Here is a 26167-nt window from a genome sequence, read left to right as displayed (position 1 = left end):
GCCACCAGCAATGCTGGCATTCCACATGGGCTCCAGAGAGCGTTCTAGCTTTTCAACTTCCAGTTCAGCTCCCTGCTAATAGTTTGGGAAAGGCAACTGAAGATGGCCCAAGTGCTTGGGCCTCTGCCACCCATGTAGGAGACCCAGAAGAAGCTCCTGGCTCCTGGTTTTGGATCAGCGCAGCTCCAGCCATTGTGGCCATCTGGGGAGTGAACCAGCAGATGGAAGACCTCTCTATTCCTCTCTTTCTCTCTGTAACTCTGTCTTGCAAATAAATAAAAACAAATCTTTAAAAAAAAAAACTATAGCAAAGAGCTTTTTAAGGCATAAATCCACAAAGAAAGGGAAATGGAGAGGAGAGGAGAGAAGAGCAAAGTACCTTGGGAAGCTGGAAGCCAGATAGATGAGTGGGGCCTTAGACTGGAGAACCACAGGCCCTACAGCAGCATAAGTGTGGCAAACAGAACTGATGTTCCTTACCGAGATGGGCAGTCTCCTCGGGGAGGGAAGACCCGAAGGTGCTGACACCAGGGGCCCCAGCCAGTCCACCATGCACAGAAGCTCATGAGCCACAAGCCCTCACATGTACCTGGGCAAATGGGGCACAAATGCTTCCAAGAAGGTTTTTGTTGATCCCTTTTTTTTTTCTCCCTAACATAGGATGTATCTCCAGTGGCAACTTTTTTTTTAAAGAGTTATTTATTTGAAAGACAGAGTTACAGAGAGAAGCAGATCCAGAAAGAGAGAGAGAGAGAGAGAGAGAGAGAGAGAGAGAGGTCTTCCATCTGCTGGTTAAAGCCAGGAGCCAGAAACTTCTTCTGGGTCTCCCAGGTAGGTGCAGGGGCCCAAGGACTTGGGCATCTTCCACTGCTTTCCTAGGCCACAGCAGAGAGATAGATGGGAAGTGGAGCAGCTGGATCTCGAACCAGTGCCCATATGGGATGCCAGCACTGCAGGCGGTGGCTTTACCTGCTATGCCACAGCGCCAGCCCCTGTTAACCCATTTTTAAGTGTAAAAAGACAACCCAGGATTATAAGACACCCCCCAAATAAAGAATCAAACGTGGAAGACAGAGATCAAAACAGAAGAAAAAAAAATTGGAACAAAGAGCTTATGCAGAGAGAAGAAAAATTAGAACAAAACTATCAGTAATAGCTTCTAAGACAAGATAAATGATTTTGTGTATGTGTGTGTGGGAGCGTCTTTGGCCTAGTGGTTAAAATCAGACATGCAATACTGGAGGACCTGGGTTCAACTCTTAGATCTGCTCCTGATTCCAGCTTCCTGCTAATGTGCACCCTAGAAGGCAAGGCAGCAGGTGATGGCTCAAGTACTTGGTCCCTGCCACCCTCATGAGAGACCTGGTTTGCACTCTGAGATCCAAGCTGTGGCTCCCTGCTCACTGCAGGCATTTGGAGAGAAAATCAGGGGATAAGAGCTCTCTCTGTCTCTCAAACAAACAAAAAAATTTATATAAAAGTTATTGCAACCTGTAGAATAAACTGCTTTACTAAATAAATAAAAATATTTAGAAAATAGAAATAAAGTGAAAACCATACCTATCTGTTTTTTTTTTTTTTAAGATTTTATTTATTTATTTGAGAGGTAGAGTTCCAGAGAGAGGGAGACAGAGAAAAAGTCTTTCATCCATGTTCACTCCCCAAATGGCTGCAACAAACAAAGCTGAGCTGATCTGAAGCCAGGAGCCACGAGCTTCTTCTGGGTCTTCCACATAGATGCAGGGGCCCAAGCACTTTGGGCCCATCTTCCACTGCTCTCCCAGGCCATTAGCAGAGAGCTGGATCAGAAGAGGAGCAGCCGGGACATGAACCGGCACCCAGATAGGATGCCGGCACTGCAGGCAGATGCTTAACTTAATACACGACAGCAGCAGCTATAACAATCTTTTTTTTTTTTTTTTTTTTTTGACAGGCAGAGTGGACAGTGAGAGAAAGAGAGACAGAGAGCAAGGTCTTCCTTTTCTGTTGGTTCACCCCCCAAATGGCCGCCATGGCTGGCGCACTGCGACAATCTGAAGCCAGGAGCCAGGTGCTTCTCCTGGTCTCCCATGCGGGTGCAGGGCCCAAGGACTTGGGCCATCCTCCACTGCATTCCCGGGCCACAGCAGAGAGCTGGCCTGGAAGAGGGGCAACCGGGACAGAATCCGGTGCCCCGACCGGGATTAGAACCCGGTGTGCCGGCGCCGCTAGGCGGAGGATTAGCCTAGTGAGCTGCAGTGCCGGCCTAACAATCTTAAAATAACAAAAAACTCAGTAGAAAAATGGGAAGACAAAGTTGAGGAAATCTTCCAGGAAACAAAATAAACATGGCAAGTGGGAGAGAAAAACAAGACAAGAGACTATTGCAGCAGGATCATCAACCACATTACCGGAACTGCAAAAAAGAAAGAGAAGACAGAAGGGAGGGAACATCAATGGGATGAATCAAGGCTACTTCCCAGAACAGAGGGGCACCGAGTGCCCAGCACAGCCTTGAGCAAAAGACTTCCGACTTCTCAGCAGCAATGATGGAAGCCACAGGGTAACAGCAACGCCTTCAAACCTCGGGAGGAACTCAACAGCAAGCCCAGTCTGGGCAGGATAAGGGCAATGGGAAACATGCAAAGCTTCAAAACAATTTTTTTAAAAAAAAGATTTATTTATTTTTATTTGAGAGGTATAGTTACAGGCAGAGAGAGGGAGAGAGATCTTGCATCCGCTGGTTCACCCCCCAAATGGCCACAATGGCTGGAGCTGGGCTGATCTGAAGCCAAGAGCCAGGAGCTTCTTCCTGGTCTCCCGCTTGGGTGCAGGGGCCCAAGGACTTGGGCCATCTTCTACTGCTTTCCCAGGCACATTAGCAGGAAACTGGATCAGAAGTGGAGCAGGTGGGACTCACACCTGTGGGTGCTGTAGCACCGTAGGCAGATGCTTCTCCTACTACAATACAGCGCCAGCCCCACTCCAAAACAATCTACCTCCCTGTTTCTCAGGAAGCTTCTGGAAGATAAGCCTCTCCAAAAAGAGGGAATAAGTCAGCAAAGAGAAAGACACAGCAGATGTCAATTAAAAGCTCCAACTACGGACAGAGGTAAAGAAACAGTCCAGAATGAGTCCAAAGATGCCCTGCTGGCAGAGGTACCACACAGGAAGGGTGGAAACCAGCAGGGAGCAGACAGAAGGCACCACAGGGAAGTCTCCAAGAAGACAAAATGGGTGGAATCTCTCCGCTACTGCTACACTGAGGAGAGATCCAGGGAAGAGCTGAAGGCAGATTTGTGATAAGTACACAGAAGATGAAAAGAGATTATTCATTCCAAGAAAAATAAAAATTTCTGCAAGACAGGAAGTGTATGTTCTCTTCCTGAACTTATTCAGGTTCAGCCTGAATAGCATAAACAGTCCCAACAAGAACTGAAGACTGAAGGGGCCGGCGCTGTGGCGTAGTGGGTAAAGCCCTGGCCTGAAGCGCCGGCAGGCATCCCAAGTGGGTGCCGGTTTGAGACCCGGCTGCTCCACTTCCGATCCAGCTCTCTGCTGTGGCCTGGGAAAGCAGCAGAAGATGGGCCAAATGCTTGGGCCCCTGCACCCACGTGGGAGACCCAGAAGAAGCTCCTGGCTCCTGATCAGTGCAGCTCCAGCTGTTAGGTGGAAAATCAGATATGAGTTTATGTGTGTGACAAAGGTCTAAGAAGATGTCTATGTCCAGCATATGCATTTCAAAGTCATCCCAAAAACGTTTCAGGGGCAGCCCAGTATCTGCACTTCAAGCGCGCCCAGCCCCTTCTACCCGATAACCATCCTTCCTCTAAGGCACGGTGATGCCAGCCAGGCTTCCCCCGTCTGATAACTTCAAGGGGAAAACTCAGATAGGAGTTTTTAGTATTTACATCCAAAAAGCCCTTTGTTCCAAGAGGAGCAGAGGCGGGAAGGCAAGGCCCATTCCCTTAAAAACCCCCAGCCTCAACTGGACTGCCCGCGCTCAGCCCTCTGCCTCTGCTGAGCCGCCCGCCTGGCCTGCCCAGGTGTATTCTCTCCATTCATTCTCTCCCAGTCTGAGCGACTGGGCACTCTCTCTCAGGTTCTGTCTTGAGAGGTGCCCATCCGTTCTTACGGATGTCCCTTCCCTAATAAACCTTGCTATTTTACTTTACACTACTCTCTGTCTCATGCCTGAATTCTTTCTTGCAGGAAGAAAAGAACCCTGCCATTCACCAGTAACACAGCCATTGTGGCCAACTGGAGAGTGAACTTAGCGGACAGACGACCTCTCTCTCTCTTTCAAATAAATCTTAAAACAACAACAACAACAACAACAACAACAAACAAAACCTGCTGCATATTCAGTGCCTAGCTCGAAACAGGTGCTCAATAAATAGTTCTAGAATTAAGTAATTTAAAAGTGCTAAATGCAACTACACGGCAAATTTCAAAAATGCTCTGTGAACGGCAAAGGCACCCCATATGCGGAATGAATGCTCCAGCCCAGCCCCGGGCCTCGGTGGCCTCTGCCCAGCCGCCCCGCACGCCCCATGCCAGAGCGCGGCTAGGACCCGCGGGGGCGGAGCCGTCAGTCAGAGCCCGGGGCAGGCGCGCCCCGCCCCCCGGGGGCGGACCCGGCGGCGCAGGGGCGGGGCCTGGGGCTGCGCGCCGAGGGGGCGGGGTCGGGCCCCGGCGCACCGGGGCCGGTTAGAAGCCCCGCTGGTCGGCGGAGCAACCGGAGCCCCGGCGCCGAAGGGGTGCGACCCCCGCCGGCCCCGCCCCCCGGCTGCGGCCCGGCCAATCAGAGCGGCTTTTACTGGCGAGTGGGCCGAGCCGGCTCAGCTGCTCGGAGGCTCTGGCATGGTAACGTCCCCGCGCGGGGGTGGCGGGGCCCGGGGCGGTCCCACAGCGCCCCCTGCGGCCCGGGCCGGGGCCTGGGGGGCGGCGGGGAGGCCGCCGGGGGTGGGGGCCCGGGACCCCAGGGAAGGGCAAGGGGGACGAAGGGTGAGGGAGAGGAGCCCAGACAGGGGGATGGGGGCGGGGATTTGGGTGAGAAGGGGCGGGGGAGGCCATGATGGAGTCTGGCGGGGGTGCGGGGACGAGAGTTGCGGGACTGGGCGAGGCGGAGGGAGGGAAGCCGCGAAGGGTGGAGAAAGGTCGGGAAAGCGGAGATGCGGGAGCCGCGCGACCAGGGGAGCGGCGAGGACCGGCTTTCCACCCTGGGATACTTGGCGTGCGACGTGCCCCACCCCCAGGCCCAGGGCTGACGCCCTTGGGGGAGTCCGGGGTGCCCCAGCTCACGACCGCTGGGAGACCCCCACCCTCCTTCATGTTCTCCGGCGAGGTTGAGGAGGGGTTTCTGAGGAAAGGGAAGCCTGCCAGCCCCCTACCCAAGGCTGGGTGGGCCCAGAAGTAGCGCAGAGGCTCCTGTGCCCCAGCCCTGGCGCTGCCATCAGCTCCGTGTGACCTTTGGGCCTGCGATTTCTCATTGACTTAAGGGGGGAAAAAAAGGAAAATTATATCCCAGATCCTTTCCACCTGCAAAATGGGGTGTTTCTGGAGGAGGCTGGGAGCATGGGCCGTAGGAGGGCCCTGGGTGTGGGGTATGGAGGCTGGCCCAAAGCTGTTAGTAGAGGAGGAGGTGGAGCCCAGCTCGAGGTGGGGCCAGGACACAACCTTCTCTCCTTTGGAAGGGGGCCCTGTGAGGAGGGGGCGGCGTGGTAGGGAAGCCAGGGGAAGGTGTTTTCTAGGAAGGCAGGTGGTGTGTGGGTGTGTGTCGGGAACTTGTGTGGTCCAGGAAGCAGGGGAGGGAGAGACTGGTGCTGATGGGTGGCAGGGTAGTCTTTCCTGAGAGGTCCTCCCTGTCTTTGTTTTCCAACTCATATCCCTACCGGAGAGGAAGGGAGGCAGACCCGGCCGCCTTCCGAATGGCGGGGCTGCTCCCTGGATTTAAGGATCGCGTGGCGAGGGCTGGGGAATGAGGAGGATGGACCATCATCCTCCCTGGGTGGGGGGCAGCCTGTGGAGGAGAGAGAGCATGGGTTGTGGGCTCAGAGTCCTGGGATTTCAAACCTGCCTCCGCTGCCTGTTCAATCCCTCGGAACCTTGGTCAAGTTTCTGTGAACCTGGGTTTCTTTATAAGATGAAGATAGTAACCTCTGAGCTGGCCAGGAAGATTGAAGTGAGTGAGTGGTATGGTATCTGGCTCATAATACACACCGAAGAAATAATCATTAGCTGTTGCTAGCCCTTCTTTCTGTTCTCGTCCACCTGCGCATCCGGGTCCCTTTCTCCTTTTTGTTTTTCTCCTGAGTACTTAGTTCTGAGATGCCCCCGAATGCGAAGGTGAGAATTGCTGGTTGTGCACTGGGGAGGGGAGAGGTGCTTCCAGGGGCCCAGGCAAACAAGTGCTTGTTCCTTACGTGGCCCTGCCCACGCAGGTGTCTGGTTCTGGAGAAGGCACAGGGTCTGGTTTTCTTTCATTCGGCATTCCTGTGTTTGCCTTGCTCTCCCAGGAGTGTTAAGAAGACCCAAGATTGTCCTGGCGTCGGAGCTGGTGCGGGGAGTTCAGGAGGGCTTCTGGGGAGCCAGGGAGCTCAGAGAAGCTCCTCCGTAATTGACAATTCCTTCCCTCACACTGCCCCTGCCCTCTGTGGGGAGCTGTCCAACAAAATGCAGCGCTGTCCGAGTGCTGGCCGGAGAGCGCCGTCCCGCATTGAGGATGGCCGTGTACGGTCAATATTTTATCGCTTGAGTTTCTTCATGCCAGCATTGGATTCTGGTTCCCCCTCCCCAAGCAACCCAGACCGCAGCCAAGCTGCCTGCCTCCGCCACAGCCTGTACTCAGCAGCTTTTAGGCCAGGGTACAGGGCCACACTCTTTTGGAATCTTCTGGTTTGCAAAAACCTAGTGAGGTTAGGCGTGAGACTGCTGTTTGCATTGCTGCAGTTCTGTGCAGGCCCTGAGGAGACATGTGGGACTGGTTTAAAAGGAGATAAGTCGATCCTCCAACCTAGGGAATCCCCCCACCCGGAGTGGGGAGACAGCAGTCCCACGGGAGTCGCCCGGCAGGCAGTCTCCGAGGAGTCCTTATCCTCAGGGACGCAGGTAGGTGGGGGTGTGTTCGTGTGGGGGGCTGTCACAAAGGTAGCCTGGAGGAGGGAATATTGGATCAAGAGATGAATAGAGTGAAAGACGCATGTAAGGGTAACCTGAACAGTTTCCGTGCAGGGCAGGGGAGGGGAGACACTGAGTCAGGACACGCCGGGCAGAGTGGGGTGGGCTTCTCAGAAACGCTCCGAATGAGAGATGAGAGACTGCGGGGCCGGCGCCAGGCAGCCACCTCGCTTCTCAAGCAAGCAGGCGTTGGGGGGTGGTTAGCAGTGTAACCACTTGGATCGCAGGATGTACTGGAGGCAAAGCAGACCTGGGCAGGCACGCTGCTTCCCAGGAGGGCTGGCTGGAGGGCGGACTGGGTCTCCTGGCTCAGTCCCTGACCAGCCGTGGGACGTCGGTCCCTTGTTCCTCTCCATCCTGTGCCTTTCTCAGTGGAAAAGAGGGGCCTGCCTTGGGGGGGGGGGTCTCCAGGGTCTCCTGGAACCCTGACGTGTGTTCCTGAGTAAGTACCGGGCTACATCAGTGCCCCCCCCCCCCGGCACCCCTGTCCCGTGGGACTTGCTGAGACCGTTCGCTCATTCAGTCCCCAAGTCTGCAGGAGCCCCTGCTGGGTGCCTGTAGCGAATGGGAAGGGAAATAAATCAGGCATCGGCTGTATTGGGGTGACCAGAAGCAAGGTCCCTGCCCCTTGGAAGGTTCTATGTAGTGCAGGCAGCAGATCCCTATGTCTCCTTTGAACGTTTCTGAAGGCAGGAGGCAAGATCTTAGAACTGACGGGGTGTCCCAGTGTCGCGGGCAACACTTGTTTTGTAATCTTGACCATGCAAGGCGATAGCGCTGTCAGAATTGCACAGGCAACTGTGTTGGAATTCCAGTGGCTACTGCTCACAGGGGAGTATGTAAAAGAGGGCTCCAGTTCCTGCAGCCCCCTGGGGAGAGGCTCTTCTGAGGAAAGGGTTGGTAGACGTGGAGTACACACGTAGGCAAGGGGTGCAGGCATCGCAGGGCCAGCACGGCCGCCCTGGGCAAAGGTGAGCAAACCCAGAGGCGCGAGTGGCTGGAGCGTGGCGTGGCTGGGGCTGGTGAGGCATTTTGGGGAGCAGGCCCCCCTGGGGAGGTTGGTGTGAGCTGGAGAGGAACTATCTGAGGGGTATTTTAAAGAGCCTGCTGTGGCTGTGGTGTGGTGTGGATGTAGGAAGAACAGCTGGGAGGCCGCAGCTAGAGGTCAGATGAGAAAAGATGGTGGCTTGGACGAGAAAGGTGGTGGTGCTGGGAGAGAGGGTTAGGTAGATTGAAGTGAACAGGACTCCGTGACGTGGCGGGAGTGAGGAGGGAGTGTGCGATGTGACACAGACTTCTCTCTTGCACAGCTGAATGGGTGGGGTGGGGGAGCTGGTCCCAGAAACGGGCAGCCCTGGGGCCAGTTGGAGGCCCCCCAAGGTGGCTGGAGGGGAGACTGCCTGACGTGGAAGCTTGGGTTAGCTTCTGACTTCCCACGCCGAGGAGGGTGGTGGGGGCAGGAGCAAGGCCAAAGCAGTTGAACCCTGAGGAAGGTGCGGCAGGTCAGAGTAGGTTGGTTCATGCCCTTCTCTTTTCAAGCCAAGGTCAAGAGCAAAGAATGCTTGGGGCTGACCTGCAGAGGAGGGGTTGTTGGGGGAGATATGGAAATTGGGCACAGTGAGGCAGCTTCGCTTCAGCCAGCTCCTACCTTTCTCTGCCAGGTTCCAGGCACAAAGAAGCCCCTGGGGCCTCCAAACCTTGATACAGCCAAAGCTCGCCTTGGATAGGTCATGATGCATAGGGTTGAGTGTTGAGAAGGTACGAGAGCACACAGCATCTCCACTGATTTCTTGTGTGTCATCACCTTAGGGATTTCTCCACATGGAGATAGCGAGCCTCTTGGTTCTTGTGTATGCCTGCCTGGTGGTCCATCATATGCCTGTGTGTGATTTTATAGCTCCTCGCTGGTGGACTGTTGTGGTCTGGATGTGGTTGGACCCCCAGGGGTCCATGTGCTGGAGGTTTGGTCCTCAGTGTGGCAGTGTTGAGGGGACAGCACTTGTTAGAGGTGCAGCCCTTGGGAGGTTGATCAGCACGGGGGGCCTGGCCCTGAAAAGGGTCTGAGTTCTTGTGTGGGGCCCAGAGTTAATTCTGAGGGAAGCGTTGTTAGAAAGAGCAAACCAGGCCTCTCCCTTCAAGGTTCCTGTCTTGCAATGCACAGGGTTCCTGTATGCACTCTGCTATGGGGTCTGATGATGCCAGCACCATGCCCTTGAACTTCTAGAACTGTGAGCTAAATAAGTCTCTCTCTCTCTCTCTCTCTCTCTCTCTCTCTCTCTCTAAGATTTTTATTTTTATTTTTTTTTGAAAGAGAGAGAGAGAGAGGGACCGGTGCCATGGCGCAGTAGGTTAATCCTCCGCCTGCGGCACCAGCATCCCATATGGGCGCTGGTTCAAGTCTCGGCTGCTCCTCTTCCAATCCGGCTCTCTACTGTGGCCTGGGAAAGCAGTAGAAGCTGGCTCAAGTGCTTGGGCCCCTGAACCTGCATGGGAGACCAGAAAGAAGCACCTGGCTCCTGGCTTCAGATCAGTGTAGCTCCAGCCATTGCGGTTACTTGGGGCGTGAACCAACAGAAGGAAGACCTTTCTCTCTGTCTTGCTCTCTCTCTCTCTCTCTCTCTGTAACTCTACCACTCAAATAAATTTTTTTTTAAAATCTTTAAAAAAAAAGAGGGGGAGAGAGAGAGAGAAAGATTGTCCATCCACTGGTTCACTACCCAGATGGCCACAACAGCCAGCCAGGTCTGGGCCAAGCCAAAGCCAGGAGTCAGTAGCTTCTTCCAGGTCTCCCACTTGGATAGCAGCAAGCAACTGGACCATCTTCTGCTGCTTTGCCTAGGCCTTTAGCCAGGAGCTGGAACCACAGTAGGGGAGCCAGGACTTGAACTGGTGCCCATCTGGGATGCTTGTGTCATGGGTGGTGACTTTACCCACTATACCACAATGCCAGCCCCTAAATAAACCTCTTTATAGAATATCCAACCCCAGGTGGTTCATTAGAGTAACCTAAAACTGACTTATACATGTATATTTAAGGTGATTCCAGTCTTCTGTTTAAATAGGGCAATATGTCTAAGAATGCATTTTTTAGAATGAGAAGATCCTATAGAGAGAATTGGTTCCTTCATTTGTTTTCTCTCTGGTTCAGTATTTATTGAGTACCTATTATGTGCCAGATACTGTGGCAGGACCTAGGAATCCAGCTTTCTATGGGATTCAGATGTGAGCCCTGCACCCGTGGAACTGTACCACCCTCTATGGGGGTAGCGCGTGTCCAGGCAGATGTAGTAACGGAAAAGCTATATAGCAGGGAAAACTGAAACGGACATCATACGGGGAACAAACTGGAAATAGAAGCAGGAAGCCGCCTTAGAGTAAGTGATCTTTTAAGCTGGGGACGAAAGGGTAGGGTGCTGAGAGCCGGCTGGTGTGTGACCTCCTGCACGCGAGGTCAGGGTTCACGGAGGAGGGGAGGCTGCCCCGAAGCAGGTGGTGTGGAGCTAAAGAGGTGAGGCTGGGGCTGGGAGTGGAGACTTCAGATGAGGCCAGTGAGGGCGGGAGCTGACGGCTGGGGGTGGGGGGTGGGGAGCATTCAGACTAGGGACCAGAGACTGTGCGTGCGCAGAGAGCTTTGGGTTGCGTCTATAATGGGGTTAACAGAAGTGGGGGCGCTGGAGAAGGGGCCTGTCTCTGAGTGGCTTGACCTTGCCCCCTGGGTGCCTTGGTGACCTGGAGCTCCCACAGTAAAGATGACATTGCAGGGAGCGCAGCCCGCGGTCCCTGGGCCGGCACAGAGGGCACGCTGCCCAGGGCCCAGAACTCTGAGCCCCCTTGGCCATCCTCACCCTTTCTGCCTGCCTCCTGCAGAGCCCATCTCCGCGCCCATCCTGGGTCCTATGACTTTTCTCTCCCTCAACAGTCGGTTCCCGAATCTGGTCCCCGGCCCCCAGCAGCGCCTGCCCCTTTCCCACCGGGGCCCCCCATGATGCCACCACCCTTCGTAAGTTTTCTGTGTTCCCCTGGGCTTGGCTTTTCCAGCCTGCACCAACCCCCTCCCTCTTCCCCCAGCCCCGGAGCACTGCTGCCTAGCTGGCACGGTGTTCCTGTGATGGCCCCGTCTGCTGCCCTTGGAAGAGGGGTGGCTTTGCTTGGGCACAGGGTGGCGAGAGCTGCCGTGGAGTTCTCAGTGCCCCTTTGTCTGGAGGTAGGAGAAGCGGAAGGGAAGAACCCACCCTGCCCTGCCCCACCCCAACCCCAGGGGCGAGGACAGGGTGGGGCTGTCTTTCGCTGCTCCTCGCCTGTGTTAAGTCCAGACTGAATAGCAGTGGCGGTCCCAAGCCGGACACGGAGGCATGGGGGCTGGACACCTGCCTCCCAGCCTCTGGATCTGAGAGAGGCCTGTGGGTGTGGCTGAGCAGGCAGGGCCGCCGCAGGGGTGCTGTCACTCGGCCTCGGCCTCTCCCTTCCCCTTCTTCTGAAGCGATGTGCTTGCCTCTTAGCCCAGAGGTCTCCCCCCAGGCACCCGTCTGTCAGTGGTGAGGAGGGAGGCATTCCCACCAAAGCCCTTGGTGTTACCTCAGAGCAAGCAGAGGGCTCGGGTGGGGGCGGGAGTCTTCTCGGCCTCTGACGGGCCTTTGGCTTCTCTGCCCAACACCTCTTCTGTCCTCATTTCCAGATGCCCCCTCCAGGGATGCCCCCACCCTTTCCGCCAATGGGGCTACCCCCCATGAGCCAGAGGCCACCAGCCATTCCCCCTGTGCCACCAGGCATCCTGCCCCCAATGCTCCCACCCATGGGGGCGCCACCACCACTCACACAGGTAATTGTCCCCCTCCCCGGGCCTCCAGGAAACCCTGCCTATCTGACTGGGGTTGGGAGATAAGAGTGGGGATCCGCTTAAAGACCTAGGGAGGGCAGAGAGCCCCGGGCCCGGCCCCTGCGGATCTGTGGGCTGAATGACTGGGCCACCTCGGCGACAGTGAGTGCACAGCCCCTAGGGGTTGGCTGGAAGTGCCTCCAGTGAAGGCTCTGGCCCGGGGTGATCTCGGGGCACCCCGACTCACAGGGAAGCTGCCCAGCCATGGTGGCCAGACTCTTGTCTTCTTTGTGTCCGTAGATTCCGGGCATGGTGCCTCCGATGATGCCGGGAATGCTGATGCCGGCGGTGCCCGTCACCGCAGCGGTGAGCACGGGGGCTGGCAGGAAGCAGGCTCAGTCCTGCGGTCCTGTGGGTCTGACTCGAAGTTCGGGGACACGGGCTCCACTCCTTCCCTCTTGCATCGTTTCCGCCCTGGTCCCCGGCGGCACCCTACACTCCAGGCCTCCTCGCCAGCCGGCTCCTCCCGAAGGCACATGAGATCTGTCTGGGTGGTCCCCACACTGAGGCCAGCTTCCCCTGAGGGGTACCTTCCTCACCCTCACGAGCACCCGGCCCCTCTCGCCTCCTTTGCCTCTGGAGGAGACCGGCACCTGGTGATCTCGGTGCGCCTTCCTGTGAGCTGGAGTCTGAGGAAGGTGCATCCACCGTGGAGAGAGGGGTCTCGGGAGCTGGCTCAAGCGAATCGGAGCCGCTGTGCAGTTCCCTTGTGGGACCCCAGAGCCAGGACCCTGAACATGGGGGGAAGCCTGTGAGGGAGCAGGGCACATGGATCCTGGCCCGGCCTGCTTCTCCACCCCCACGGCCTGGGTCCTGGGGGCCACTGGGCTTGGCCCCAACCCTTCCCCCTCCTCTTTCTTCGGCAGACGGCTCCGGGTGCGGACACCGCCAGCTGTGAGTCTTCTGGGGGCCTGGCCCCCCCAGGCTCGGTGGTTGGGGGTGCAGGGGAGAGGGGACCGTGGACTGGAGGCAACCCTGGATGGTGCCTGTCGGGATGCCAGGGAGCCTGGGCTATTACTGGGACCAGGGGGATTTCACTGGGGCTGGCAGGAGGGAGGCACAGGTTGGGAGAAGACGGGGCCCGGAGCCGGGGCTCAGCAGTTTGCTTTGGCTTCTTTTCTAGCTGCTGTGCCTGGGACAGGCCCTCTGGTGAGTTCTTCCAGCTCAGGCATGTCTGGGAGAAAAGCTGGGGGTAGGGGCTGGTGGTTAAGTCTTCAGGGTGAGAACCACTGTCCTGTGCCCCCTTCCCTGCAGAGGGCACTCTGGAGCGAGCACGTAGCCCCCGATGGGCGCATCTACTACTACAATGCCGATGACAAGCAGTCTGTGTGGGAGAAGCCCAGCGTGCTCAAGTCCAAGGCAGAGGTCCTGCGCGTGGCCTCCTGGCCCTCCCCAGTCCTTGGCCTCCCCCGAGTCTGCAGCCGTAGTGTCCTTACGCTCTCCCTGATCCCAAGGCCCCTGAGCACCACCCACCCTCCCTAGTCTCCCAGCACATCCACCTGCCCCGATGCAGGCCAGGCCAGGAAGTAGCAGAAGTGTCCTCCACTCAGCGGCCCCGCAGCTCCCTGGACTGTGGCTGAGAGCATGCCCAGCCTGCTGAAGTCCACTGCTCCATCTTGCAGCTGCTGCTGTCTCAGTGTCCTTGGAAAGAGTACAAGTCGGACACAGGCAAACCTTACTACTACAACAACCAGAGTAAGGAGTCCCGCTGGACCCGGCCCAAGGACCTGGATGAGCTGGAGGGTGAGGGGTCCTGGGACTCAGGGTTTGGCCTCGGCAGGGGCTCCGGGACCCTCGCCGCCTCTCTCTGACTGTGTTGTCTTTGCCCATTGCAGCTCTAGTCAAACAAGAGGCTGCAGGGTGAGTGCCTTGCCCCTGGAGCTACCAGCCCTCATACCTGGGGGGCATCCCCTGGGTGGGGGCGGGGAGCGGACCCTCTCCGCATCATTCCTGCTGTGTGGGAGGAAGGGGCTCCCAGGGTAGACCCGCCAGCCCCCTGACCACCTCCATCCCTGCCCCTCTGGATCGCCCGCAGAAAGCAGAAGCCGCTGGCGCCACAGACACTGCAGCCCCAGCCGCCTCAGCCCCAGCCTGACCCCCCTCCTGCACCTCCCGGCCCCGCGCCCACGTCCTCAGGCCTCCTGGAACCCGAGCCGGGTGGGAGTGGAGACTGTGATGTGGCGGAGGCCGCCCAGCCGCTGGAGCAGGGCTTCCTGCAGCCCCCGGAGGAGGGCCCCAGCAGGTGAGGTTGCCGCAGGTGCAGCCACAGGCGCTAGCCTGCTCCAGCCCTCATCCCCAGCACGCTTACTTGGAGGGCGTGGCCGGGAGAGGGCAGTGAGCTGCTGGGGGAGGGCGCGGAGGGCCTTGGCGGCCGGGAGCCCCGGGCTGAGGCCCCTCTGCTTTCCAGTTCTGCCGCGCAGCAGCAGCCGCCACAGCAGGAGGAGGAGGAACCCAAGCCCGAACCCGAGAGGTCTGGCCTCAGTTGGAGCAACCGGGAGAAGGCGAAGCAGGCGTTCAAGGAGCTGCTGAGGGACAAGGTGCTGGGGGGCGGGGCTCCCCGTGGGGAAGGCCTGAAGGGGACCGGAGGCCTGCAGGCCCTGTGACCCCTGCTCACTCCGTTCCAGGCCGTCCCCTCCAATGCATCATGGGAGCAGGCCATGAAGATGGTGGTCACTGACCCCCGCTATAGGTGAGCCTGGGCAGAGGGAGCCAGGTCCTGTTCATGAAAGCCACTGGGGCAGGGAGTCCCCGAGAAACCCCAGCTCGACACTCCGGCCTATGGGGATGGTCAGGAATGTGGCAGACTGGTGCCGGGTGCAAGGGGAAGAAACCTGGAGGGCTTCCTGGGGGTGGAGGGATGCAAGTGTTTGTTGGATTGAATTGAATAGAGTTAACCCGGGGAGAGGGGCTTGGACAGGGCATAGGTCTGATGGCGACAGGAAGACCCCCAAAGCAAAAGGGCCTGTGTTGCTTCCTGTCAGCCTGCCTCAGACACCATGCACTTTGAGTCCCTGTGACCTGCTGTGCTGTGGGTGTGTGGGAACCCTTCCCCGGTGTGGCCTGACCCCTCTAGCCCTAACCCTGCGGCCACCCTCTTCACCCCAGCGCCTTGCCCAAGCTGAGTGAGAAGAAGCAGGCATTCAATGCGTATAAGGCGCAGCGGGAGAAGGAGGAGAAGGAGGAGGCCCGGCTGCGGGCCAAGGAGGCCAAGCAGACGCTGCAGCGTTTCCTGGAGCAGCACGAGCGCATGACTTCCACCACCCGCTACCGGTCAGCGGCCAGGCTGGGCCGGGCTCGTGACGGAGGGCCCGGGGTCTCGGCTCCCGGCCGCCCTGTGCTAAGCCCGTGTGCCCCACAGGCGGGCAGAGCAGACCTTTGGCGAGCTGGAGGTTTGGGCCGTGGTCCCCGAGAGGGATCGAAAAGAGGTGTATGACGACGTCCTCTTCTTCCTGGCCAAGAAGGAGAAGGTAACGGTCACAGCCGGGTCCCCCAGCCGCCGGAATGTCCCTCCCCTGTCTCTGCTCGGCCTGCAGCCCTGGGCCTAGGAGGGTGGGGAGAGGTGGCAGAGTCCCTGATCTGTGACCGCTGCCCTCTTGCCTCCCCCGCGACACGAGGGTCAGGGTCTGGCTCTCCTTCTCCGGTCTTTAGCTACTTCCACCCTGCATCCCCCGACCCCCCGCCAAGGCCCGCTTGGGTAGCCCTGGCCTGCTCTGCCTCACCCCACGCCGTGGCTTCTCAGGAGCAGGCCAAGCAGCTCCGGCGCCGCAACATCCAGGCCCTGAAGAGCATCCTGGACGGGATGAGCAGCGTCAGCTTCCAGACCACGTGGTCGCAGGCCCAGCAGTACCTCATGGACAACCCCAGCTTTGCTGAGGACCATCAGCTGCAGAGTGAGCCCAGCTCCCCACCCCCAGCTGGCCCTTCCGCCCTCCTCACTGGCCCGGGGCCCTGCAGCCCACCACATACCGCCTCCTCCTGCCCTCCTGGATGCACCCTCCATGGTGGACGTGGACAGTGTGTGTGTGTGTGTGTGTGTAGGAAGTGACGCTACAGCTCCTAGGGCTGTGTTCTTACGCCATCACAGCGTGTCTGTCACAATCAGAGACTCCTGCTCCGAGGTGGCATCAGAGCCCGTCTGATCCCCACTTCCCTAGGACGTGCCACCCTGGATCCCAGGAGGGTCTCCTGGCCTGGCTTCTGATAACGTGAATTCACAAGCTCTGAGGAGCCACCACTGGCAGTAGCTGCCCACTCAGAACCCTGCCCCCACACTGTCCCCGCCACTCTGGGCTGCTGGGGTCAGAGAGGGGGTTCTGCTGGCGCCGCTCACCGAGCCGCCCCCATCTTTAGACATGGACAAGGAGGATGCGCTGATCTGCTTCGAGGAGCACATCCGGGCTTTGGAGAGGGAGGAGGAGGAGGAGCGGGAGCGGGCCCGGCTCCGGGAACGGCGTCAGCAACGCAAGAACCGGGAGGCCTTCCAGGTATCTCCGCTCCGCCCCAGACCACAGCCTTTTCCCTTGCCCTGCCTCCTCTCGGCCCCACCGCCTGTCCTGCCTCTTGCCTTGGCGCTGTCCCCCGGAACTCTGGCCTGTGCTGCACCCTGGAGACACTGAATCTCCACTTGGAGCTGCCAGGCCCTGGCTGTTTCCTTTGGGTGGGCAGCCGGACACGCTGAGCTTGTCCCCAGTTGGGGGTGGTGGTGGCGAGGATTCCTTAGCTACAGGTCAGGAGCTGGGCGCCAAGTCACGGGCAGAGGGTCCTGCGGGCAGATGTCTGCCTGCCTGCCTGCCTCCCAGGCTGGTTCCTTCTCAGTGTCCTGTTCCTTGCCTGCGTTACGTTCGCTCCCTGCATTCTCTGCTGCCCTCAGGCGGGATGGCCCCCGCTCCCCGCTGCCCTTCCCTCTCCTCCTCGCTGCAGCCTCTGGCTCTGCCTCCCTCCCCATCTCACGCCCCGCAACTGGCCTCTCCCCGCCCAGACCTTCCTAGATGAGCTGCACGAGACAGGGCAGCTGCACTCCATGTCTACCTGGGTGGAGCTGTACCCAGCAGTCAGCACTGACGTCCGCTTCGCCAACATGCTGGGCCAGCCGGGTAAGGCAGCCAGACTCCCCGACTCCGGTCTGGTCTCCTGCCCTGCTGGCCTCTGCACCCCTGCCTGGTCCTGTCCTCGACTTTACCCCCAGCCAGACCTGGGGAAGCTGCCACCCGCCAGGCCACCCTCCCTCCCTCCCTGCAGGCTCCACCCCTCTGGACTTGTTCAAGTTCTATGTGGAGGAGTTGAAGGCACGGTTCCATGATGAGAAGAAGACCATTAAAGACATTCTTCAGGTGAGGGAGGCCAGGCCATGGGTGGCTGCAGGCCGGGTGCAGGCTTGGCTCCCTGCACAGGACTCTTGGTGCGGGGCTCTGCAGTGATCCCTTACCCTGCCCGGGGGCTACAGCAAGGAATAAGACAACTGCCCCTGGGAGCTCGTGGCCTGCTAGGAAGAGACCCGAGCACCGTTCCCCGGGAGGGCCCGTGCAGGTGACAGAGACAGGAACAGGGAGCGATCACAGTTGCCCTGTGCCTTTAGGAATGACAGGGGGAGGAGGGGGAGCATTGTGGGCATAGAGTGCCACAGGAGCAAAGGCCCATGGGAAAGCATGGCGGGTTGGAGCAAGAAGCATACCTGGTCGTAAACTAGGAGCCCACAGAGTTCTGGCCTGAACTGTGTTTTAGAAAAACCTGGAGTTTGTTGGTTTAAGTCTGGAGATCTCATGTAGAAACGTAGGTCTTCGGCTGTTCCTAGCCGTTCAGGTTACGTAGCAGCACCATGCTGCTTTTCCCCCGGGCTCTCCATGGCCTGGCGCTGAGCAGCCAGTGCCCTTTTGGCAAGGGCGAGCTGTCCTTCTCTCACGTGCTCTGTGGCATCTCTCCGGCTCAGCACTTGGGAGGCCACATGACTTTTCTCAGCCCGTGTCCTCGTCCCCAGATGAGGGTTTCGGCATAATTACAGAGGAGAGGGGTGTGGTGCCTGCATTGAGAAGGAGCTGGGAATAAAGTTCCACATACCCTCCCCCACCCCCAACATGCACATAAAATCTCTTTGAAGCCTTGAGCGTCGCCTGACAAACTCAGGCAGCTGTTGCATCTTAATTGCACACTTACCTGTCAGGTGAACCCTAATGCGGTCTTTTACATCGGCGTAGCTGTTGGGTAGGCTACTGTCCCATGGCGTCCCCCATTTCTCTAGCGCATAGAAGCCCCAGGTGGGCAGTAAGAGCCCTCCACGTAAAAAGCCTTGAAGGCTAAACTACGAAGTCTGGCTGTGGATCTGGGAAGGCTCGAGGCACTGAGGGTACAGCAGCACCTGCCCGATGCGAGGACTTGTGTCCTTAGCAGAGGACAGTTCTCCCGCCCCAGGATAGTGACTGTGACAGTGGCAGGTGCCGCAGTACGTTTCCAAGCTCTGACTCAGCCCCAGACCTCTCTGGTCATCAGGGCTCCTTGGTACAAACTTGGAGAAGGCCTGGATGCTAGAGGCGGGGTTAGGGATGGGAGAGAGGTCAGGTGCTGTTCCTGGGAGGCGGGAGAGCTCCAGGCCAGCTGTGCTCCTGCGATACCCTCAGCCTCCATGACCCCAGGGGCCTGCAGACCGGCGGTGTGCACAGGGAGGTTTTATGCTTCTTCCCCTATTTTCTTTTCTTTTTAAATAGTTTGAGAGACAAAAGCTCCCAACTGCTGGTGCCTGCTCCCCAAGTGCCTCTAACAGCCAGGACCGAGCTGGCCTAAAGCCAAGAGCCAGGTCCCATGGGGCCAGCAGGAACCCAATCACTTGAGCCATCCCCGCTGCTGCCCAGCTCCACTTGAGTAGGAAGGGGTAGTCAGGAGCTGCAGCTAGGACTCGAACCCAGGCACGCAGTGTGGGACATAGCCTTCATCAGTGTCTTCATTGCTAGGCTAAAGGCCTGTGCCTTCCTTATTTCCACATAGAGCAGCTTGCGTCTTCCATGCACGGGCATTCTACTGAAAAAGGATGTCCAAAACCTTTAAAACCAGGCACTAAGCAGTGGCAGTGGTTTGTGAAATTGAGGGAAGGGAAGGGTCGAGGGGCGGGGCTGTGGTTGTGGCACCATGGACAGGGATCACGCCGGGAGAGTTGGGCCAGAAGGAAACCAATGCCATTGGGGGGACTGTTCTCCAGAGCAGCCTGGAGCAGGGAGCAATAATACAAACACACGTATATGTTTTAAAGATTGGTTTGTGTATTTGAAGGCAGAGAAAGAAAGAGAGATCTTCCATTTGCTAGTTCACTCCCCAAATGCTCACAGCAGCCCAGGCTGGGCCAGGCCAAAGCCAGGAGCCAGGATCTCCATCCTGGTATCCCACACGTGTGGCAGGGGTCCAAAGACTTGGATCATCTTGAGCTGCCTTCCCAGATGTGTTAGCAGGAAGCTGAATTGGAAGCAGAGTATCCAGACCCCAAGCCCGCACTCCAGTGTGGGATGCTGGCGTCACAGGCAGCAGCTTGACCCCTTGCACAAGACTGGCCCCAACCGCACATTTTCAATGGGACAATCTTACAAAGTAAAAAATAATTGATCTCAGGGTTACCTCGATTTCTCTGGTTAACTGTTAGCCACAGACGGGCTGGTACTGCCAGAAGGCCCAGAGGGGCCCTGCCTTGCTGAGAACATAGCTTTTTAGACCATTCCCATGTACTGTGCCATTTGGGCTCCTGCCTTTCCCTGTGGCCACGCACAGCCAGGCCGAGCGAGGACCCCTCTAGTCCTGTAGGGTAATGCAGAGCCCGGGGTTTGCAGCAGGTGGAAGACACAAGCCCAGGGCCTGGGAGAGCCGGGTTTGTGGGGAAATGCGTTCTCTGGGGAGCTGTTGAACTTGGCAGTATCTGTGGACTGCCCAGTCTAGTGTGGGTCTTGGAGCCGGCAGGGAGGTGAGGGCTGAGGTTGCTGGGGCGAGTACGGGCAGTCCTTGGGAACAGTGCATGCCGGGGAAGAAGTGGTGGAAGAGGTCAGACAGGGGCCATTGCAGGAGTAAATATAGCAGCACTGGAGACCAGGGGAGCGAGGACCGGGGAGCAGCCCTTGGATCTGGCTTTGCGAACACGAGCAACCTTGGGAGGAGCGGTATCCATGACGGTGGCGTGGGGGCAGCGCCTGTCTTAGAATCAGGTAATGCCTGGCTGTGGACCTCCACAGATTACACACGGACAAAAGGCGGAGAGTCCACGCTCAAGGCTGTGAGAAGTAGTGTGTGGGGGTTCTTGTAATGGGCTCTCAGGGAGTGAGTGGTGCCTTTCAAGAGATTTGGAAACAAAGGAGGAGCGGAGGGAGTCAGCTTGGGAAGATAGCCAGGTGGAAGGGATGTGCCCGGGTGTGGGGTGCTTGGTGGGAGGAGCCCTGGGAGAGAGGGGATGATGTTTGAGAAGGGCTGCAGAGTGTGGGTTGGGGCGCCCTGGGAAGCAGCAGGCCTCTGCCCTCAGGGGAGGGCTCTTAAGCTGTGTGTGGGGAGGAAGGGACTCTAGCCTGTGCCCACCAGTTCCACCTCCGCCTCTTGTCATCTTGAGCTGAGTGAGACCGCTTTTCTAAGTCCTTGGGAAGTATGGTGCCTGCAGGAAAGCAGGTGTGCGCACACCTGTTGCTCCTGGGGCATGGGAGCTGGAGTTCTTGCTCGGCCATCATCTATCAGCTGTGGGAGCTGGGCAAGCACCCGGGACCTGTTGTTCAGAACCTGGAGGACGAAGTGAGAAGGCGTGCGAAGCACACCACCCACAGGAAGCCCTCAGTAAATAGGGCCAGAGGCGGGGCAGCAGCGGGAGGCTGAGACTGCACGGGGGCCAGAGGTTAAGGCCAGAGGCACAGAACTGGCCATGAGGGACTCAGGCACCGGGCGGCAGACACCTCGCCGCTCTGCAGCTCCACAGCATTGGGCACAAGACTGGGCGTGGGGCTGAGGGCCAGGCAAGGACGAGGACACAGCAGCTCGGTTTCCGAGGCATCGGCCGTGTGAATCTCCTGGGGGCAGGGGCTTCTTGAGCGTCCCGTGCTTGGACTCCGCCTGCCGGCTCTGGGCCTCAGCCCAGGGTGCCCCCCGCTTCATGTGCCGCTGTGCCCACAGGACCGGGGCTTCTGTGTGGAGGTGAACACGGCCTTTGAGGACTTCGCCCACGCCATAAGCTTTGACAAGAGGGCTGCCGCGCTGGACGCAGGCAACATCAAGCTGACCTTCAACAGTGTGAGGGGCTGGGTGTGGTGGCGCCCACCTCCAACACCTCAGGGTCCCGTCCCCTGGGGGCAGCCCAACCCTGACCTCTGCCTCCTGAGCTGTGGGAGCGGGACCCGGGCCCCAGGCCGCCAGTGACGCCGCCGTCCTGTGTCCCTTCTGCCCACAGCTGCTGGAGAAAGCAGAGGCGCGGGAGAGAGAGCGGGAGAAGGAGGAGGCGCGCAGGGTGCGGCGCCGGGAAGCGGCCTTCCGAAGCATGCTGAGGCAGGCCGCACCTGCTCTGGAGCTGGGCACCGCCTGGGAAGAGGTCAGCAGTGCAGCCCGAGGGCGGCGGCGGCGCAGCCTCCCGGGGCCCACGCCGGCCCTGTGCCCGTGGGCCCGGGCTGATGAGCAGTGCTCTCCCCATTCAAGGTCCGCGAGCGCTTTGTGTGTGACTCGGCCTTTGCGCAGATTACTCTGGAGTCGGAGCGGATCCGGCTCTTCCGCGAGTTCCTGCAGGTGCTGGAGGTGAGGCAGGCCTCCTCCCTCCAGGCTGGGCCAGGCCCTTGCACTCCTCTGGCCAGAGCTCGGTGGCCACAGCCGTCAGGAAGGGGAGGCCAGGGGGAACCCGGGACGGGCTGGCGGCTGTAGCCAGGAGGAAGCAAAGCCAGGGAGAGGAGGCGGGGCCCTCGCTGAGGCCCGGCCTCACCCTCTCCTGCTTCCAGCAGACCGAGTGCCAGCACCTGCACACCAGAGGCCGGAAGCATGGCAGGAAAGGCAAGAAGCACCATCACAAGCGGTCGCACTCACCCTCAGTGAGTGACAGGGGAAGGGACTGCCTGGGGAAGATGGACAGCTCAATGGGAGGCCCCGGAGCCTCCTCCCTGTCCCCAGTTCCCAGAGGAGGGCTCCCGAAAGCCAGGGGACCTCCGCACCGACCTGTTCTGTTGATCCGCCCAGGGCTCCGAGTCCGAGGAGGAGGAGGTGCCCCCACCATCCCTCCGGCCCCCCAAGCGGAGGCGGCGGAACCCCTCAGAGTCCGGCTCGGAACCCTCTTCCTCACTTGATTCGGTTGAGAGTGGGGGTGCTACCCTTGGAGGACGGGGCTCCCCGTCCTCTCACCTCCTCCTTGGGTCAGGTAGGCAGCCTGGGTGCCAGTGGCCGGAAGACTGCTGGCCCTGGGTGAGCCCCCACCCCCATCAGGAGAGGGGACTGGGAGGGCCGTACCTGTGGGGGGGGTACTTCCTGTTCCTTGCAAGGAAAATGGCTACCTCAGACCCATCTGGGAAGCACGAGCAGAGGGGCCAGGGCCAGGATGCGCCCCCCTCCCTCGGTCCTGGTGGAACGTAACAGGGACTTCTCCCTCCAGCAGACCATGGCCTTCGGAAAGCCAAGAAACCAAAAAAGAAATTGAAGAGAAGACACAAGTCGGTGAGTGCAGAAGGGACTCGCACCTAAGGCTGCTGCTCCGTGAGATCGGCTCCACCCGCCTCCCAGGCCGCCCTCCCGAGGGCTGACAGCAGCGGGCGCTCTGGGCTCTTCCAGAACAGCCCTGAGAGTGGGAGCGGGCCTGAGGAGAGAGCTGGCAAGGAGAGTGAGGAGCAGGACCAGGACAAGGCCAGGGAGCTCCGGCAGGTGGAGTTCCCTCGCCACGCCCCCGGCCTCGGCATCAAGAAGGAGAAGGTGAGAGGCAGCGGCCCCAGCAGGCTCGGCCCGGCCCCCCAGCCCCTCGGTGGAGGCCCCGGGGGTGAGCTGTGCCTTTGCTCCAGCAGACAGGCTGGGACACATCGGAGAGCGAGCTGAGCGAGGGCGAGCTGGAGAGGCGGCGGCGGGCGCTCCTGCAGCAGCTGGACGACCACCAGTGAGCAGCCGCGCCGCTGCCACAGCCTGCTGAGGGCCTGGCTCCAGCTGCCAGACCCCTCCTCGGTCTGGTCTGTGTCCGCTTTTCCTGACCTCCCGGCCCCACCCCTCCACCTGCTAGCACCTCTCAGGGCTGCCCTTGGTGTTGTGGGCCCCCAGCCCCAGAGAGCTAGTGCAGCCCTCGCCCTCGGCCCCAGAGTGGGGTGGTACCAGTGAAGCGTGAGCCAGGGGCCTCCAGGGAAGAGTGACGGACAGGCTGGTGGACACAGCCTGGGCGGCAGAGGGCTGGGCCCTCGCCCTCTACCGACACCCTCCAGCCCGCTCCTGCCTGCCCTGGCCCTGGGCCTCCACCACGTCCTCCTCCAGCCTGGGGACCCGATGTATGTGTGTTTTGGTTTGGTTTGGTTTTCGTTTTTTAAATAACAATATTTATAACGCAGCTGGAGACTCGTCTTCTGGGCAGGCTGGCGGCTGGGTGGATGCGTGTTTGTGGCCAGCAGGGGGCGCCAGTGGCTCAGTCAGCCTGCCTCTTTGTGTGGCTGCAGCCCTGCTCGCGCCTGCTTCTCCCCGCAGCCTTCTGAGCTCATTTTCCCCACACGGATGCAGCTCCTCACCCCCAGACCTCTCCCTACCCCCGTGGCTGAGGTCCAGCTAAATGACCACCCTCAACCCCTCCAGACCGAGACAAGAGACCGAGTCAGGCTTGGTGCCTCAAGCCTTTGTTGAGAGGGAAGGTCTGCGGTTTATGTACAAGAGGAAAGGCAGGGGACATGTACAAAAAGAGGCGGACCCCACGCTCCCTTCTAGGGGCTGGAAAAGAACTGGCAGGGAACTGAGCCAATATCCAAGACCACCAGGCTCCCCGCCTCCTGCCAAAAAATACCCCAAACAACAAAAACAGAAAAAAAAAAAAAAAAGGAAAAAAAAAAACCAACCCTAGCTGAGGAAGCGGGGTGGGGGGGGTTGTTGGCACACGCTCTGTCCAGCAGGGACAGTCAGCCCAGGATGGGACAGGCCAGGGCTAGGGGCGGGGAGCCTGGCCCCTCCTCTTCCCCCTCCCTCCCACTAGGGCACCGTAGGCGGGCCTTGCTCTTGGCAAGAGATGACCTGAGACTGGCCGATCTTCTAGTTCAGAGGTGACCATGGGACAGATGGCAGCACGGATAGAATGTGGATGTTTGCTCCCCCACCTCCAGCCACCGGGCTTGGTGCGAGAGGGCCACTGTGCTCCTGCGCAGGCCAAAGCTGGACGTGGTTCTTCCCAGCCCTGGGCTGCCCTTGGGGACAAGGTGCGGTACAGGAGGCAGTGAGTGGGGCTCTAGGGAGCCAGCCAGGGCTGTGCCCAGGGGCTGGGCTTGCAGGACTCTGGGGGCTGAGTACTTCTGCCCCCAGCAAGGCCTCAGTGGGGGCCTGGGGCCCGCGGGGGGCCGCCGGGCGGGGCAGCACTCCTGGCTTGGTGGCGAACGACGATGGGCTGGCTGTGGAGGCCTGTGAACGGGGAAGACAGGTCCGTGAATGGGCGGGGAGGCGGAGCCGGGGCGGCACCTCTACGCGTGGCTGCGCCCCACAGGCGGGGCCAGGGAGGAGCCAGCCACGAGGTCTGGGAGCCCGGATGGGTGGCTGGTGAGTCCCTAGAACTTTGCAGTTTCTGAGGAGTAAGGAAGGAGGTAACTGGGGGCCGCCGGCAGTGGGCAGAAAACGATGGAGTGAGACCCCAGGCCGACAGATGTCAGGGAACAGAGCTCAAGTGCCCCTGCCTGCCCCAGGCAGCAGCTCCTGCCCAGCGCCTGTGCCTGCAGAGAACGCCAGGGGGAGGCTGGGGCCGAGGAATGGCTACTCCCCCTCAGATGGCAGCCCTGGGACTGGTCGTGCCTGCTCTGGCGCAGCTCCCAACCCCAGCCCTCAGGTCTTAGTAGAAGCCAGGATGGCATTAGTGGGGGAGAGGCTGTTTCCCCGAGGGCACATGCAGGGGAAGCCATGCTTCTCGGAGCACGGGGCCCGCGAGAAGGACGTGTCTCCACGACTGCGAGGCATGCAGAGGGGCATGCAGAGGGCAGCTGTGGTGCCCAGTACCTGTCGGGCCCCAGCCCCGGGGGCTAACAGTTTGACTCATCGTGGTGGGCTGCATCGCAGAAGAAGCGTGAGCCCCGCTTGGCAGTACGAGCCGTGAAAGGGACACTCTTCAGCACTGTGGCCCAGGAGAGAGACAGCGGTCAGCCCGCGCGGGGGTGGGCTGGGCAGCCCCGGAGGGAAAGGCCCCCACCTGTGATGATGTCCTCGATGGCACCGTCCTTCCCCTCATACACGGGCCGGTGCTCCTTGGCCTGGCGCCGCCTCAGCTCCGCAATCAGCTCCTGCTGTTGCCACTTGTTCCGCTGCGATGGGGTCTAGAGCCGGGCATTTGCAGGGGAGGAAGTGGTCACTGATGCGTCCCCAGGCCCCGGACGCTTTGGCCCCCAGCCCCCACATCGCGCTCCCCCAGGCTGACTCTTGGCCCCACCCACCTTGGCGTCCAGCTTCTTGGCTTCCTGAGCCAGCTGCTTCTCCCGCATCACCTCCTCCTGTTTCTTGCGGGCTTCGTTCTCCTGTTCCGCTTCCTAAGAGGGGAAGTGAAGTGGGGGTGAGGCTCCCGCAGGCTGCGCGGGGAGGGGCTGCCACAGAGGTGGAGAGTGGGTGGCAGTGGGACCAGCTAACCCCAGGTGGCCACCCTCTGGAGGGGCACTTCCTGCCCCAGACAATGACAGGAAGGGCCTGGGCCCCCACCCTGCCCACCAGCTCACAAACGCAGAGGCCTGTCACCAGCCTCCACGGCTCCCTCCCCAAGGTGCCGAGGAGGACACGGAAAAGGCCCCCTCCCCTGCCCCCAGCCACTCCCCCGACCTTTTTCTCTGCCAAACTCCTCTCAAAACCCCTCTCTAGCTTACCTTGTAAGAACGGATGAACCGGACAAACACCGGGAAGAACACTGAAGGGGGTGTGGTCTTAGGACTCTCGCCAAAGTAGCGCACAACGGCGTTGTAGGCCTCCTGTGGGGGTAGGGTGCCGGTGGAGGGGGGGGTCAGCCTAGCA

The 26167-nt window shown here is 59.6% G+C and overlaps 2 protein-coding genes across 13 annotated transcripts in view; one reads left to right on the top strand and one right to left on the bottom strand.

Annotated features, from left to right (window-relative positions):
• Positions 1-4774: 4774 nt before the first annotated feature.
• PRPF40B (pre-mRNA processing factor 40 homolog B) lies at positions 4775-23554 on the top strand. 8 transcript variants are annotated; one of them, XM_062203709.1, is made up of 26 exons: positions 4775-4845; positions 11078-11158; positions 11834-11977; positions 12275-12340; positions 12901-12928; positions 13158-13183; positions 13289-13399; positions 13657-13729; positions 13870-13894; positions 14070-14276; positions 14442-14571; positions 14659-14723; positions 15140-15304; positions 15393-15501; positions 15774-15924; positions 16385-16518; positions 17013-17127; positions 17273-17364; positions 21155-21271; positions 21429-21566; positions 21671-21766; positions 21964-22053; positions 22199-22376; positions 22608-22669; positions 22784-22921; positions 23011-23554. In XM_062203709.1, exons 1-26 carry the CDS (start codon positions 4843-4845, stop codon positions 23101-23103), a joined length of 2637 nt encoding a protein of 878 aa, XP_062059693.1. In that variant the 5' UTR covers positions 4775-4842; the 3' UTR covers positions 23104-23554. The 8 variants fall into 8 exon arrangements, with proteins under 8 accessions (XP_062059693.1, XP_062059692.1, XP_062059691.1 ...); XM_062203708.1 differs by having other exon boundaries at positions 13657-13777; positions 21967-22053; positions 22611-22669; XM_062203707.1 differs by having other exon boundaries at positions 13657-13777; positions 21967-22053.
• Positions 23492-26167, bottom strand: part of FMNL3 (formin like 3) — a 59165-nt gene continuing 56489 nt past the window's right edge. For 3 of the 5 annotated variants that reach the window (XM_062203700.1, XM_062203701.1, XM_062203702.1), the window contains 5 exons: positions 26023-26124; positions 25603-25695; positions 25362-25485; positions 25172-25286; positions 23492-24586 (listed from right to left, as the gene is read on the bottom strand). In XM_062203700.1, the coding sequence (XP_062059684.1) occupies positions 25195-25286; positions 25362-25485; positions 25603-25695; positions 26023-26124 (411 nt within the window). In that variant the 3' untranslated portion in view covers positions 23492-24586; positions 25172-25194. The remainder of the gene's footprint in view (positions 24587-25171; positions 25287-25361; positions 25486-25602; positions 25696-26022; positions 26125-26167) is intronic. The other 2 variants (XM_062203703.1, XM_062203704.1) reach the window with 1 other exon arrangement.

The sequence above is a fragment of the Lepus europaeus genome, chromosome 10 (genome assembly GCF_033115175.1).
Source record: "Lepus europaeus isolate LE1 chromosome 10, mLepTim1.pri, whole genome shotgun sequence".
Classification (NCBI taxonomy): domain Eukaryota; kingdom Metazoa; phylum Chordata; class Mammalia; order Lagomorpha; family Leporidae; genus Lepus; species Lepus europaeus.
The sequence above is the reverse complement of the archived record's forward strand: the minus strand, read 5'-3'. Positions and strand labels throughout refer to the sequence as shown.

Bases quoted from the DNA above. Each gene is read 5' to 3' on its own strand.
- PRPF40B (XM_062203705.1), top strand. The intron at 12,929-13,157 runs GTGAGTCTTCTG...CTTCTTTTCTAG, and splicing joins GGGTGCGGACACCGCCAGCT to CTGCTGTGCCTGGGACAGGC. The intron at 14,572-14,658 runs GTGCTGGGGGGC...ACTCCGTTCCAG, and splicing joins AGGAGCTGCTGAGGGACAAG to GCCGTCCCCTCCAATGCATC.